Genomic DNA, 15,667 nt, shown 5'->3' with positions numbered 1-15,667 from the left:
CTCACAGTGACAATGCTAACATGCTGGTGTTAAGCAGGTGTAATGTTTACCATGTTGTCCATCTTAGTTTAGCATGTTAGCATGCTAACAAGTAGCACTAAACACAAAGTACACCTGAGGCTGATGGGGATGTCATTAGTTTTGCAGGTATTTGGTCATAAACCAAAGTAAGTTTTGACCTGATGATGGAGCAAGATAAAAAAACATGGACTACTGGTTAGTCAAAACCTGCAATTTGAAGACATCTCATTGGGTCCCAAGAAACTGAGATTGGCATTTTGTTTTACTTAGTTTACTGTAAACTTTGGTGTCTTCTTGCAGCAGGGAACTCAACACTTTGGGATGCAAAGGGACAACAACAGGTTAATCTGTTTAAATTGATCAGCTTTTCATGAAAATCTGCAAAAACCCAAAAAGAGCATTAGTGATACACAGCACCTACATACATTATCTCCACTTTACATGCTTACTAACACAGTATGAGACTCCCGTTCAGTGTTGTGGTTGTATCTGTCAATATGTTATTCTTCTGTGAGGGGATTAGGCAGCGGCACAGTATGGGAATATGAAGGTCATTCAGGTCGCACCAGCTTTCCTCTTTTGAACTAGTGTTGTTATCTGCTACAGTGCTGACAGATAAAAGCCTAACTGTGAGCCAACAAGAGTGTAAGCTGCACGCAGGCTAAAGAATCACCACAAACCAGACGCTGTTATTCTGGCTGGCTTGCATTTGAGGGCACCATTCCTAAACTGAACCAAAATTACTTCCAAAGTGTGTATTAAGAAATTCTTGGGAGATCCTTTTTAGGGAATAATGCTCTGTGACATATTCAGAACCCATTCCTTTAATGTGTGTTTTGAGACCTGCAGGTGAGGCAAAGCTATGAAAAATCCAAGACAAGTTGATGCTGGAAATCCGACTTTGTGTGTGTTTGAGGTGGTGATGGTGCTGGGTAACTGTGTGCGTGTGTGTATTTGTGTTCTTTCTCTTATGAATGTTGTGCATGCATGGCTAAGACAATGTAGGCACATGCACGTTTGGCTGCATGTTAGCTGACAGTCCAAACGTTAATTATGCTTCCTGGTTACCCTTTGGCTGTTGATAGCAGCCCTGTGTCTGTTCACCATAAATAATACAACAGGAATGTGCAGAAAATTATATCATAAATGTGTCTGGCCCCATAACACTGTTAACAATGTCATCTTGTTTTATTTACATTTTGTTTTATCATAATATTTTATTTCAACCTTCAATATCTGATTTTTTTTTTTGGCCACTTGGGGGCAGCGGAAACAAGTTGCAAACAAAACGTTGACATATCGTCACCTTTCTAGTTGATATGGTGAACTTGTTAGCAAACACTTGCTTATTTATACATCCAGCAGTTGCGGAGCAACATTAGCATTCATTTGGAGTCGTGTTTCTGTCCACCTGATGAATTTTAGTCCATTATTCAGCCTCTTTTATCTCTGTTTTTGGTCAACTCCTGAGGGAAATATTTGGCTCTTCAGCTGCTAAAGGTTCCACAATGTTCACCAGCTAGTCACTAACTGTCTGTTTGGTGCTGAGCAGGTAGTGTACAGTGCGCTTTTAGAGCTTTTTCACTAAAAACAGCTGTCTGCTGAGGTGAAAACAACACCACGAAAACGCTAAAACTCGCAGTAAAGCTCCGTAAAGCCGAGGAGAGCTGCAGATTGAGGTGATCATTTTCTATACCATCACTATGAGCGACCTCTTTCACTTTGTCACATTGTTTTCACATCGTAATTTGATACATTGTTAAATTAAAAACAAATATATATATATAAAGATATAGCTTATAGCTTTATAGAATGGATCTTTATAGAATAGTGAGATTATGTAACTCTTGCTAGCCAGCCACTGTTGTCACAAGTGACTGGATAATGTTAAATTCTAAAACAGTGCAACTGTAGAGAAGAGTCAGGAATTCAGTGAAGTAACTCAGTGATATCACACAGGGATATCTATTTAATGTTTGTTAACATTAGCTAACATTAGCCATCATGAGTTACTGGTCGATTGACAGACACTTAATCTGCAACTATTTTGATAATCAATTAATCGTTTCAGTCATTTCTCAAGCAAAGATGGCAGCTGTTTGGCTGTTTTTTCAGCTTCTCAAATATGAAGATTAGCTGCTTTTCCATGTCATATATGATAGTAAACTATTTATCTTTTGGTTTTGAATCAATGGTCAGATAAAACAAAGAATTTTAAGATGCCACTTCGGGCTCTGGGAAATTATAATGGGTGCCATTTTTGGACATTTTATTGACAAAATGAATAATCATTAGTTGCAAACATAGATGGGAACAACTTTATACCGATGAGGTGTGCCGTTTTATGCTTAGAACACCACAAAACAACTTCCAAGAATGTTTACAGGAAATTCAATTAAATATTGTAATTTCCATAGATAAGGGCATTGAGAACATGCAAGTAATGGTTTCTTTAAACTATTTTATGAGAAAGCTGTGATAAAATTGAATGTCCTAATGCTAAGTCAGTTCGCTGGTGTGTTAAGATTTCCCACAGATGTGGAAGGAGTGACTCAGTTGTCCTGACCTTCTAGTCAGCGTCTGTGGTGGCACTATTTGCAACTCAGGACAGCCTGGATGTTAGTGGCAGTCACCAAGTCTGAACTGTTTTGGTGTTCTATCTGAGTAAGTCTGTTTTCAACCTGTTTTAGGAGTTATGCCTAATACAGTTAGAACCCTGTCAAGTGTAGTCCCACATATTGCCCTCTTTGAACAAATTTAGAGCTTCTGTCAGCATGTTGGAATTTTCTTGATTTTACTAGGGGTATAGATTTCATGTTTTCTCAAAAATTGAAATGTAGCTTGAACATAGTTTAGGTGTCTTACAGTCAAAATGGTACTGAAGTAGCTTTAAAAAGAAAATATTTTCTGTAAGTATCCATCATAGGTTTACTTTTGTGCCAAATAACTACTGTCAGTCTACAAAACACTAATATTGTAACATTGTACCTGTAATATTGCAAGTTAAATGCCTAGTAAACCAGCACAGTTGTGAATTACCTCATCCACAGGCTCTAATCATCAAATCTTACACCTGATGATGCAGTCACCAGGTGTAGGACGCGCAAAAAAACCCTTCTACTTTGAAACCAAAGGCTTACCTCAGTTTTTCTAGTTTCAAAGTCCCTCAGTTGTATCTGGTAAAGAGAATGATTAAAGGTTTGGTGCCAAAATAAATATTTCTTGCTGCTGCTTGACTTGGCCCATGCTTGCATCAGCACGATGATTTGAGCCTTCAGATACTAAAGCTACTGAAAGGCTGCACAGAGGTTTGTCATGCTGTGATAAAGACAGGTATTGTTGAAAATCAGCCATGAGGTCCTTAGTCCTTAGTATTTTATGTAAATCACAGAAATCAAAACACGGATGAATCAGGAGCAATGTAATAATTTTATAGAATAACAGAAGATGTGACATTTCTTTGACTAAAATGTCATCCTTCCACAAAGCACTTGCTTCACTATTCACTTCTACTTCCTGTACGAAGGAAGTCAGCTGTAAAGTTTATGAACCTTTAACTACCTAATAAAAATGGTTAAGTATCCCAAATGTTAATGTAATAATACAATTATAATGGAAAACATATTTGAAATTAGTGTAATGGTGGTAATCTTTGTGAGTTAAAAATATCTCACTATTCCGACTGAATATTGCTTTGTATAAAGGAACACTGCGTAGATTCAGAGACACGTAGGCAGATTTGGCATATTCAGGGAAAGCAAGTTGTGCCGTTAAATGTTTACTAAACTTAAAACAAAATGTGTGATAACAAGGGTGGGTGGGCAGGCTTGCACACAGCATGGGAAGACAATATCCCAGTAGGTGATCCAATGAAAATAAATATGCATTCACAATTTGATATTAAGGGATGAGCTGACTAGGGCTGCAACTGACGATTATTTTCATTATCGATTAATCTGTCGATCATTTTCTCCATTAATCGATTCGTTGTTACGTCCATAAAATGGTGAAAAATGTTGATCTCTGTTTCCCAAATCCCAAGGTGATGTCCTCAAATGTCTTGTTTTATCCACAACCCAAAGATATTCAGTTTACTGTCATAGAGGAGTAAAGAAACCAGAAAATATCTTAAAAAATAACTCAAAAGGATTAATTGATTATTAAATAATTGGCAATTAATTTAATAGTTGACAACTAATCAATGAATCGACTAATCGTTGCAGCTCCATAACTGACCAATATCCATCCACAAATGAAAATGAAATTGAATTGAAGTTACACAACTGGTCTAAGACTTACTTTGCACTGGTGCTTGTCAACAACATCGTTGGTAAGGTCTAGTGCGATTGCCATAGGTCAAATACATTACAATTGTGATGTATTTGTTGTGAAGTGTGTCACAGTCAAAAATGTCTCCCTTGTCTAAAAATCAAGGTGTTAAAAACATTTATGACTATAATAAGGAAGTAAAAATAAAAAGCTACCTGAGCTTAAACAATTTCTTGTTCTACTATCCGTTTTTAAAATAATTCCAATTAAGATATAGGTGAAGTATTAGTTATTGTTAATTTTTGGGGGGTTATGTGCATGGTTTTGCATAGGCAATAAGACACTGTATGCCATGAGATGCTTCTGTTTGGTCTAATGACACAAAAGTGACATGTAAACATAATTGTACTGTGTTGCTTTAGTGTAGAGCTGGAAATGATTAATCAATGAGGTGATGGGCAGAAAATGTATTGGTTAATTTCATAATCAATTTAAAAATCAAAAAGTGTTTTTTCAAGCACAAATGCCAATAATTTGATGGTCCCACCTTCTGACGTGTGAGGAATTGATATTAAACTGAATATCTTTGCGTTATGGACTGTTGGTCAGACAAACAATTTGAAAATGCCACCTTAGGCCGTGATGTATTTTTCTTTAAAACTTTTTTTAGACTTTGGATAGACCAAAATTTTAATCGATTCAATAAAAAAAAATCGTCAGATTAATCAAAAAAGAAAACATTTGCTAGTTGCAGCCCTACTACAGTCTACATGACATGCCAGCAGCTGCTTCACAGCCTTTCATTGTTGCCAATATTGTACCTCTTGAAATTAGAATTTTTCAGTTCCAGCTATTTTTATGTAAATGCAGTGTCTGATACCGTAAGCTCTTTAAGAGCTAGTTTCTACATGTCAGCAACATTAATACCCATTATTAAAGTTGTACATTTAACTGCTCATCGTCATATTCACTCTTCTTGACCAGATGTATTATAGCCTTATACCCTCAAAAGAATTCTTCTATTGCAGCATCCTGTCACAAGCTGGCATATTTCATGGCAGAAAGTGCTTTAAAGTGGAATAATGTGCCACAGGTTAAAAGACAGGTGCATATTATTACTGTGTTGGGGTGGGGAAAACTGAGAAAAGGGAAAGGCACGGATTTGGCATTGGGGAGATTGTCACAGAATCTGAATATTAGTTATTTACACAGAGAGCATAGTGTTGTGCGGCAGATTTCCTGTCGTTTGTATGATAAAATAATCAGAGCAAAGAGCTGCAAAAGCTGAATTCATGTAAACACATCTCCCTCTCACCAACCTTGTATCACCTTGTGAGGTGTACTACTATCAAGATCCAATACTTGATTTTGAAGCCAAGTTTTTTTTTTTTTTACATTGAAGTCAGGTTGGTTTGGATATCACCTTCTAAAGTTTACAGTTGTGGTGAGGTCTAATACATGATTTTATTGAACAGAGATGGTGACAGTTTGGCCTGTTTTTCTGAGCTTAATTTAATCTAATAACCAGTTTTTACTTGTTTTTAGTTTATGTAGCATTCTTGATGAACATGATCATCATGTGAGCTTAATACTTAGAATGTGGGTTTGGCTGGAGTTTGAAAGGTCATGCGTTTAGTTTCACCATACACATTTAATATGTGTTACAGTTGATTTTGTCTCTTCACATTTGTCTATATAGAGCAGCTGAACATATGAACACCTGTACAAATACTAGACCAGTATAATAGCCTTGCAACCAGTATCCTGCTACTTTTGTTATGCTTATATGTTTAATTTTTGACTGTTTAAGACTTATGTTAGGGAGGTGCTGTTTCAACTCTTTGGTCATTTTGAGGCCATAGTTTGTGGTATTATATTGCATTATATTAAGCATTGTGTTATTTGTGTATGAGCAACTGCTGAGCACACTATCAGATCCTGTGTGTTGAGTTCTCCAGGGCTGATGACATCAGAGGATGGGAGTAGCCATCTTGATCTTCAGCTCTCTATCTCCTGTTTGTGCAAGAGGCCAAATTCTCACTGGTCCTGTGACGCAACACTTTCTGCTCTTCTGCAGACACAATGAGATCTTTCTCTGCTGTCTTTCTGCCTTCTTCTTAGAAAACCTAGTGGAGACTGTGGACCAAAGAGATCAGAATATGAAGTATTAAACCTTTTTTTTTAAATAACTTGAAACTAAAAATGCATTGATTTCTCTCTGATGTTGTCATCTCATCTCTGCAAAAATCAATTGCCATGGCTCTGGCTACCTGCTGTAATTGCCACTGTATTTTTCCTTTAAAAAGTAGGCTGTCATTTTCAATCAATGGGTCATTCATTATTGAGGCTGTGAAGGTTGACAAGATGCATGTCCTGTCCTTGCCAGATGAATTATCTGTAGCCAGGAAGCCATATAATAATATCACAACACATCAGTGGATTTTTCTCTCCCCGACGGCATGAGATGGTCGCACTAACCAACAGTTAAGGACAAAACCTCTGTACTCCTAATCAGCTTAATGCTGGCTTATTCAAAGGTCCTCTTTCAGACAGAGCAGCTGCTGTCAGCCAGTTTGAGTAGAGGGTGTGACTGCTGGCAGAGTTCGCTGATGCAGAGAGACCGGTTGGTGATTAACAAATGTCAGTAGACTTTGGAATCTGGGGAGCCCAGTCTGATGGCTTTGTCCTCTGTTGCTTACCACTGAAGGTCTTCCAGGTGGCTCTGTCATGCTCTCTCGCTGCCTCCCTTCTCCTCCCACCCTTCCCCTTCAGGCCTGCTCTCTCCTTCTGCTTCTCTCTGCGCCCTTCTCGTCTCCTCCTCAGGGCTCAGGGTTTCAGAGCTCTGAGATAAAGGAGTTCAGACATGCCTCACATTTTTAGACCCCCTTGTGGAACGTAGTTGGCAGCTCCTCCAGAACGCATTTGCTGTATTCCTCTCCACAAAGTGTTAGTGCATGCCGCTTGCTCTGACCTATTCTTTCTTTCTCTGGAACAGGGATTCTAGCATTTCTCTGAAAATCTCTTGATGTAAGAGATAATGTCCCTGAGAAATGAAAGGACTAGGCAAAGTCAGCCTAGCAAGCGTGTGAGATGTTTTCTGCTGAGCTGTGTGGGCAGAGGGCTTGGGTACAGTACTGTACATCTGGCAGATAGATTTCTGCCAGCAGCTCTCCAGTGTCAGGCTGCCTGCCTTTGAGGAAGAGGATCAGATCTGTGGGTCCATGTTGTGTGCTGGCTGAACACCTAAGCGCACATAGTCAGCTCCTAAAATGGCTGCCCTTGAAGCTCGGCTCAGAGGAGGATCTGAGCAGCTCAGTCGCTGCCTTTTAGAGCCCCAGCTGACTAGATGAAAGCACTTACACAATCTCACCCATTAACTTGGTGTGGCGCAGGGACATACTGGCTGAAAAGACATAGCCAACTCTAAGGCAGATGGTGGTTGTGTAGGAGGCTTTTTTTTTTCCTCCCCGGGCATTCCTCTCCCCTTCTCTCCCAAAGGATTCTCTTGATATCCATGTCAAGGAACCTGGCATTAGGAGGCAACTTTGTTCAAAACAGGCAGTGAACTGCCAAGAGAGCAGGGTGGGGCCCCGTGGTGAGGCTGTAACCTGACCCTGAACAACAATGGATCCCCTGGTTGCTCAGGGACATACTGGCAGCTTGGCCGGCTCACATGGAGCTCTCCACTGGCTGGCCAGTTGGGTGTGGGAAGCAGGGCGGGATTCCCAACTGTCTCTGGCTGGATCCCACCTAAAATTTCTTGGTTTCAGTATCCAGATCAGTGGACTGATTTGATCGTGGTAGTAAAGCTATATTTCATTATATCTCTGTTAAAATCAAAGCTGACTTTGTAAGACAATATCCAGTTAAATTTTTTTTTTCAGTGTTGCATAATTCCATTCATTGGTTTTTCAACTGAAAATAAATTGCACTGGAGCTGTACAATGTTTTCTCTCGTTTTATCAAAAGTAAACTCTTTAAACTAATGGCTGGAGCTACTTTGCAAATAACAAATTATCTATAACTTTGGAAAATACAGCAGCATTTTAGTTTCAAGCTAACATGATGTATTCAAAGTCTGTTTTTGAGTTGGGCACTTACGTAATAAGCCTGTGCCAGTTCAAAAACTTGTGCCACGAGACATTCTGACTTGTGTGGGCACAGTTAGGGCACAGAATCGAAGACATTAAAAGAGTACCACCCTGATGGACAGTTAAAAAAAAAAAGATAAAAATGTATGCAGCAGAACCAGATATATTGTGTTTTTTATTCCATGCATTCTTCTTCCTTGAAGAACCTGGCACCTACAATACCCACTTTGTGCAGTTCCCTCTGGAACCACAAAAGGCCGTAAACAACTTTTTTGACGTATACAGTAGTAGTTCCCAAGACCTATAAACAGACTTCGATGTGTAAAATTGGTGAAATTCCACCTTAAGTTTGGAATGGCCATGTCAGTATACACGCCACATTAAGAAAAACGCTCTTTTTGCAGACAAACGGAAAAATATACAGGGCCAAAGGGAAACATAGACCAGGCTGGTCTGCTATATTTCCTATTAAATCACAGCTCTTATTTACTTATTTGCATACTTGATGGACCTGCTTATTGCCTTGTTTTAATTGTTTTGACTTAATTATATAATAATTATATCATATCAAGCACTGACATTTTTAAAAATGTTTTTGGCCTATTGGAGTTGCCTATGTTGAAGGCTGAATAAAATAAAGATGCGTTCTTTATAAAGCTTAGTGCTCAAATGAAAAACACAGTGGCGCTGTATTTATGCTGTTGCTCTGAAGCTGCTTAATAATGTTGCTGTTTTATGAATGTATTATGTGCTATTATTCTCTTAATTAGGATGATTTTTCAGCATATTTTTAAGAGTCCTAAACATGTGTTGTTTATGATAGTGTTTATATATTTATATTGATTTATTTATTATTATTTTATCATCAACTTCTGAAGCTTTTATTTCTTTGGGTATTATTACAACCATTGATGAAACATCCTCATCCTCTGGCATTTTAGCAAGAATATAAGGAGAACTGTTGGTTCTGATGGTTTTAGTGAGATTGGATTTAGTTGGATTCTGGACACAAACCACGGCGTATTGTGATGTAGACTTTTTTCATTAAGAACAATGGATCGACAAAGGGTCATGCTTGCTGTGTGAACCATTAATCCTCTTTGAATACATACAAAGTATGTCTGTCTTTGTCTAATAGAATACAGAAATGAATACTTGTTAATAGTAAATAATACTTAGAAAAGTGTCTCTCATCTTTCAACAAAATATGTGTTTTGGTTTGGAAAGTGCCCATCAGTGTGTTATCATTTTCAAAGTTAGATTTAATTTAAAATGAAAGTTGTGTTCCTTGGATGTCAGGATGGACCATAATGTGTCCAACGTAATCGTGATGTCCTTAGTTTGAGTCGAGCCGGGGACCTTTGTTACATGCCATCCCCTTCTTTTCTCTCTCTTCCCATGTTTTCAGTTACTCCATACTATCAAGCTGTACAGTACAGGCAAAAATGTCAAAAAATAAAATACCAAAAGATGTATTATTTTTTTGGCACAAAAGAGAAACACATTCAGAAAAGTTGTTGCATGCTAAGGCTTCTGTCCTGGTCGTTTTTAACAGTTACAAACGGACATGACATTCAGTATACACTGTGTGTGTGCGTGTGTGTGCCGATTTGTGTACATACCGTAGTGTTTGCACAACTTTCCATGTGTAAACGTCATTGTTGTGTTAGTCTTGAATTTCAAGTTTTTCTTTTCTCCATCTGACATTGATATGCAGGGGTGGACAAAATAAAGGAAACACCTGACAATATATCACAATATATCAAGGAGGTAATGAGGAGAATGGCCACCTGTGCATTCAGAGGAGCTTCAGTCCATCTTGAAATGCTGTCATAGAAGGCCTAGCTGTGCGTAGGTTCAAATATGTTCAGACCTGGAAGGTGTCCGTAGTGTTCATGCAAGCGCTCTTATACTTACTTAGTGGTTTGGGAATGTAATCATTCTGAAATTTGGAAACATCATGAGGGACCAGTGTTTGTGTCACAGGGTGCACCTGGTCCTACAAAATGGCCTCATATTTTAAGGTCATTGTAAGGCCATTATGCATCTATGGAGAGCAATCAACATCCCTAATGAATCCCACAACATAGCCATACCCATACCATTACAGATCCTCTATGTTAGTTACATCTTTGTGCCTGGGCCTTGGATATGAATGGGAGCCTTGTTATGAATATCAATTTTGTAAACTGACATGTACAGTTCTTGTACAGACTGGGTGCTAATTCAATTCCTGTTAAACATCCATTTGTTGACTTTCTTTAAGCTGGGTTACGTTTTGTTGATGCAGTTTGTTCTTATTTAATATGTGCAGTTTTTGTGACCGATGCCGTCACTGACTATTTGATTTCTTGGACTATTATAAATCTGACACATACTTACGTACTCACAGTAATATGGTTCACCTATATTACTGCATTTAAAACTTGGTTTTCATGTGGTGTAACTTTGTCTAAAACATCTCCAATACAATGTGTTTGATTTTTTCCTCCAAAAGAATGGCGTGCACCGCGGTATGCACCTATTGTATTAAGCAAACATAATATTTTCACAGAAATTAGTAACTTTTTACTTTGATTTACTTTACATTGTTGTGTTCAAAAGAAAGTATGAAAAAAATCCTGTTGATTGAAGCTACAAATCCTATTTGTGATATTATATGGTTTTTGAGACAAAATGACAATTGATTAGAAAGTCATGATGAAAGAGTTGTGAAATGATGGCCACATCATCAGCATCCATTTTTCTGAAGCCCAAAGATGTAAAGCCTTCTATCAGTTGATTCATTCAATCTTATTTCTGAGCAGTTGATACAATCTGATGGAATAGTCTGCTCTAAATACTGAGCTGTGGAGCTGCTCTCCAGCTGTTGCTTATCCCAAGGTAATAAAAATGGGACAAATCAGCCCATAATCCCTCCTCAGTCCCTCCATTGTTCTTGGAATGATGCTATGCTAAAAAATGGGACCTTCTTAGTATTCCGAGTAACATCAGCATCTGCTGAATTCTCCTCTTTGTCATGTTTTTTTAGGCTTTCTATCGGAGTTTGTGGACAGCTCCAGACATTTTAGTGATTGAAATTATTCAATTTTTCATTGAATTTGTGACTCTCTGTCCAGGTTATTTTGTCTTCATAATGAGACAACAGAAATGTGTTACAGTTTTGCATAAATGAACAAATATGTCTTCTTTATTTAACTTGAGAATTTTTGCAATTTAAAAACTCAATCATTTTAATTTTGCATGATTTGTTTGTTTGGGAGGTATTTCAGTGACAAATTTGATTTAGACTTGAAGGCTCAATATGGTTTAGATTTTTTATTTTATTAAACTTTTGCAAATGTCAGCTTTTATTTTACCATCTCATCACTCCTCACATATTATTCAGCATCATGACAATCATAAAGAAAAGCACAGTATGTTGTGTCTTAATTTATCCAAATTCAAATTCACATTGTACTATGCAAGAAATGTTTTTCCCTCCAGTGCCAAATTTACAACAATGTGCTACATTTTGTAGCACATTATTGCAAATGCAACTTGAAAAGGCTCTATAAAGCCAGCAAATGAGACTCTAAAGCAGAGTCATGCTTTAGAAGGATATCTTTTCAGCACATAACCATGAACATTTGAAAGCATTATATCTTTTGCTGGGCATTGTCTTGTTATGTGGAAAATGTGTGTCATCCATCCTGCACTTGATTATTCTTTGTTCACAGCAGGAATTGCCATTGGTAATCATGCTCGATCATCACCAAGCTCATTTTTATGGAAGGGCATGTTCACTACAGTGAATGTTGAAGCATTACAGGATAATGTTATTCCTGAAGTCTTACAGCTTTGTAATAGCTCTGTACATACCAGTCTCCATGCTATAGTACCCCTTAACTTCCACTGTAAATACAGGCTAGCCTATTGCTCCTATGACTATTTTAACATGATTCTCATAAATAACTTTTTTTTCACAATCACAACCACTTGATTAGACATTTATGCTACCATGTACTCATTGGAAAATGCTGTATGTCCTCATGATTTTTTCTCTCTCTTTTTCTTTGAAGGTTTCCCTGATTTTCCAGGGAGTGCTCCCTCTTTTTAGTGATGGAGGTATTGCAGTGTGATGGCTGTGACTTCCGTGCCGAGTCATATGATGACTTGAAAACCCACATTCAGGAAGTACACACTGTTTTCCTGCAGCCTGCAGATGCCGACGAGTCTGACTCTCTGAAAGATGAGGATGAAGATGAGGAGGAAGAGGAGGAATATGAGGATAAGGATGACAAGGATTACACGCCTCCTAAAGCTGGAATGAGTATGCCTACCACATTAATTCTGATGTTACATTAATTTGTTGAGGATTAGGAAACACTTCTTTTTCTGTTTCAAATAACTCTTCATAGTAGGATGATTGTATATTTTATTGAGGAGCATAAAACTATATTGCGTTGTTGCTGGTTTTATTGACAGAAACAACAGAAAGTCTAAATATTAGCAGCAAAATTTTTACTGATTTATTTTTCAGCAGACATCTCACATCTCACATTCTCATCTTTTTTAGGCCCCAACTCTACTGACAATTCCAACCAAACATCACAAATGCAGACAGCTGAAACCCATCTGCCGTTTTACCAGTGCAAGTTCTGTGTCCGTTACTTCAGATCAAAATCATTCTTAAGAAACCACACCAAAAAAGTGCACAATGTTGCAGAGGAAGATTCAGAAGCAAGTATCTCCTCACAGACAGCAAAGCTGCCTAGCTACACTGTTATAATGCACAATGAACATTCAAAAGTGTATTCCTGTCAGTATTGCAAGTACAAGTCTCCACGCAAAGCAAGGATAATGAAACACCAACTAATGTATCATAACAAAGTTTCCTCAGAGAGCGCTGGAGATCCTTCTGAATACGCTGAGACCGGTGAGGAATCTGATTCAGCCAGTGGACTCATGAAGGGAACATTTGCCTGCGAATGGTGTGACTATGAGACTGACCAGAAGGACAACTGGACTAATCATGTGGTGAAGGAACACAGTGACAAGGTCAAGATAGTTTCCTGCATTGCGGAGCTGGAAGGGGAGGCAAGTGCAAGCTCACCCAAACCAGATTCTCCCTCTGCTTCACAAAACCCAACTAGATCAAAGATCAGTTTCAATGATGTTGGTGAAAAGGAAGAGTCAGTAGGAAAAAAAGCAGAAAACACTTTGGAGAAGTCAGTCCCAGAGATCTCATCCTTTCAATATGCACAGATTAGTGCAGTAACACCCAACAGCACAGGTTCCTCCATTTTGTCCAAGAGGTTTGCTTCATCTGATGTCTCCAACAATGTCATAGAGAGGGATGCCAACTTAGCCAATGAGGAAGACTCTAGGAGTAGCTTAGAGGATGATGATGATGATGATGATGAAGAGTTGGGCGATATAGATGATCCCAGCTATACTGGGACCCTGTCAGCAGATGCAAAGCAGCTTTTAACTGATGAGGATAATAAATTACTGGAGACTAAAGGAATACCATTTAGAAAGTACATGAACCGATTTCAGTGTCCCTTCTGCTCTTTTCTCACCATGCACAGGCGGAGCATCTCCCGCCACATTGAAAACATTCACCTTTCTGGCAAAACCACAGTGTATAAATGCGATGAATGCCCGTTTATTTGCACCAGCCCTCTTAAACTAGGCACGCACAAACAGAGCCACAATTCCTCAGATTTAGATACCTTGGACCTAACAAATGATAGCCCTGAACCTCAGAATGACAATGCTGCAGAGCCAGTTAATGGGGGTAATGTAAGCTCCAAAGTCAATGGAAAAAAGAATACCGGCACATCGAACGACCAGCAGAACCCTCATCGCTGCACACTCTGCAGCTTCTCTACCACCACTCTGAAAGGTCTGAGGGTTCACCAGCAGCATAAGCATTCCTACTGTGATGACCTAGATCCCACTGTCTTTGAAAGCCAGCTGACTGACCAGCCGGACTCTGAAGTGGACACTTCTCCAATCTTTCTACAAAAAACCCAGACCTCCATTTTAGGACTTGCCACCAAAAAGCCCTTAGTATCAGGGAAAAGAGCCAGGAAGTCCATTAATGACTTGCCTTTGGATTTGTCCTCGGTTAAGAAGAGAACTAGAATTGATGAAATTGCCAGTAACCTTCAAAGTAAGATAAGCCAAAGCCAACAGGACATGATCATAAACCTAGATGACATGGACGATGAAGATGCAGGAGAAAATTACACCAGTGCTGATAAAGAGGGTAGAAACCATGACAATAAAAACCCTGTCTTCACTTATAACACACAACAGCTTCATGCAAGAGAATCAATAATCTCCAACGAGGGAGGCAGAATAGGGAAAAGAAAAAGTAACCCTAAGTTAAAACCTAGAAACATTCCTATATCACTGACTCTCTCAGATGATAGTGAAAACATCTCTGCTGACCCCAGTGACAGTACTATCCAAGAGAACGCTGATTATTCAGAGGAACCAGGTACTGCGCGTTTCTACTGTAAACACTGTGATTACCACAACAAATCAGCTCGTAGCGTCAGCACCCATTACCAGAGGATGCACCCTTACATCAAGTTCAGCTTTAAGTACATCCTGGACCCTGAGGACCAGAGTGCAGTCTTCCGCTGCTTGGAGTGCTACATTGAATACACAAATTACAACGATCTACACCAACACTACATGGATCACCACCCTGAAGCAAGCAATGTGCTCAACTTCAACCAACCAAATCTGGTATACATGTGCCGCTTTTGTTCGTACACAAGCCCCAATGTCAGGAGCCTAATGCCCCATTACCAAAGAATGCACCCTACAGTGAAAATCAACAATGCTATGATCTTCTCCAGCTATGTAGTGGAGCAGTCCCACAAAACGGGCGAATCGCAAACCCTGAGAGAAATATTAAACTCTGGCCCCAAGAATTTTAACTCAGCAACATCAACCCCCAGGTCCTCCTCCAGCCCAGTTCTGAAAACTGTCTCCAAGACCGCTGAAGCCAGTGCTGAGACAGACTCTCTTAAAGAATCCACAGGTGGCAATGTTGTTGTCTATGACTGTGATGTGTGTTCTTTTGCTAGCCCCAACATGCACTCTGTTTTGGTCCACTATCAGAAGAAACACCCAGAGCAAAAGGCGTCTTATTTCCGTATACAGAAAACCATGAAGGTCATCTCAGTGGATCATTCACAGTCTGTTGCAAACTCTTCATATAATCTCAGCATGGCTACGCCTCCAAAACAACCAAGCACAGCAGTGTATGGATCAGATGAAGATAT

At 39.0% G+C, this 15,667-nt stretch overlaps 1 protein-coding gene across 2 annotated transcripts in view; it reads left to right on the top strand.

Annotated features, from left to right (window-relative positions):
- The window catches only part of znf462 (zinc finger protein 462), a 52,940-nt gene that overhangs the window by 11,940 nt on the left and 25,333 nt on the right, over window positions 1-15,667 (top strand). For both annotated transcript variants that reach the window (XM_044173637.1, XM_044173636.1), the window contains exons 2-3: window positions 12,443-12,693; window positions 12,940-15,667. The exon at window positions 12,940-15,667 is cut by the window's right edge and continues 2,521 nt beyond it. In XM_044173637.1, the coding sequence (XP_044029572.1) occupies window positions 12,483-12,693; window positions 12,940-15,667 (2,939 nt within the window). In that variant the 5' untranslated portion in view covers window positions 12,443-12,482. The remainder of the gene's footprint in view (window positions 1-12,442; window positions 12,694-12,939) is intronic.

This window comes from Siniperca chuatsi, linkage group LG18 (assembly GCF_020085105.1).
Source record: "Siniperca chuatsi isolate FFG_IHB_CAS linkage group LG18, ASM2008510v1, whole genome shotgun sequence".
Taxonomy (NCBI): Eukaryota; Metazoa; Chordata; class Actinopteri; order Centrarchiformes; family Sinipercidae; genus Siniperca; species Siniperca chuatsi.
The sequence above is the reverse complement of the archived record's forward strand: the minus strand, read 5'-3'. Positions and strand labels throughout refer to the sequence as shown.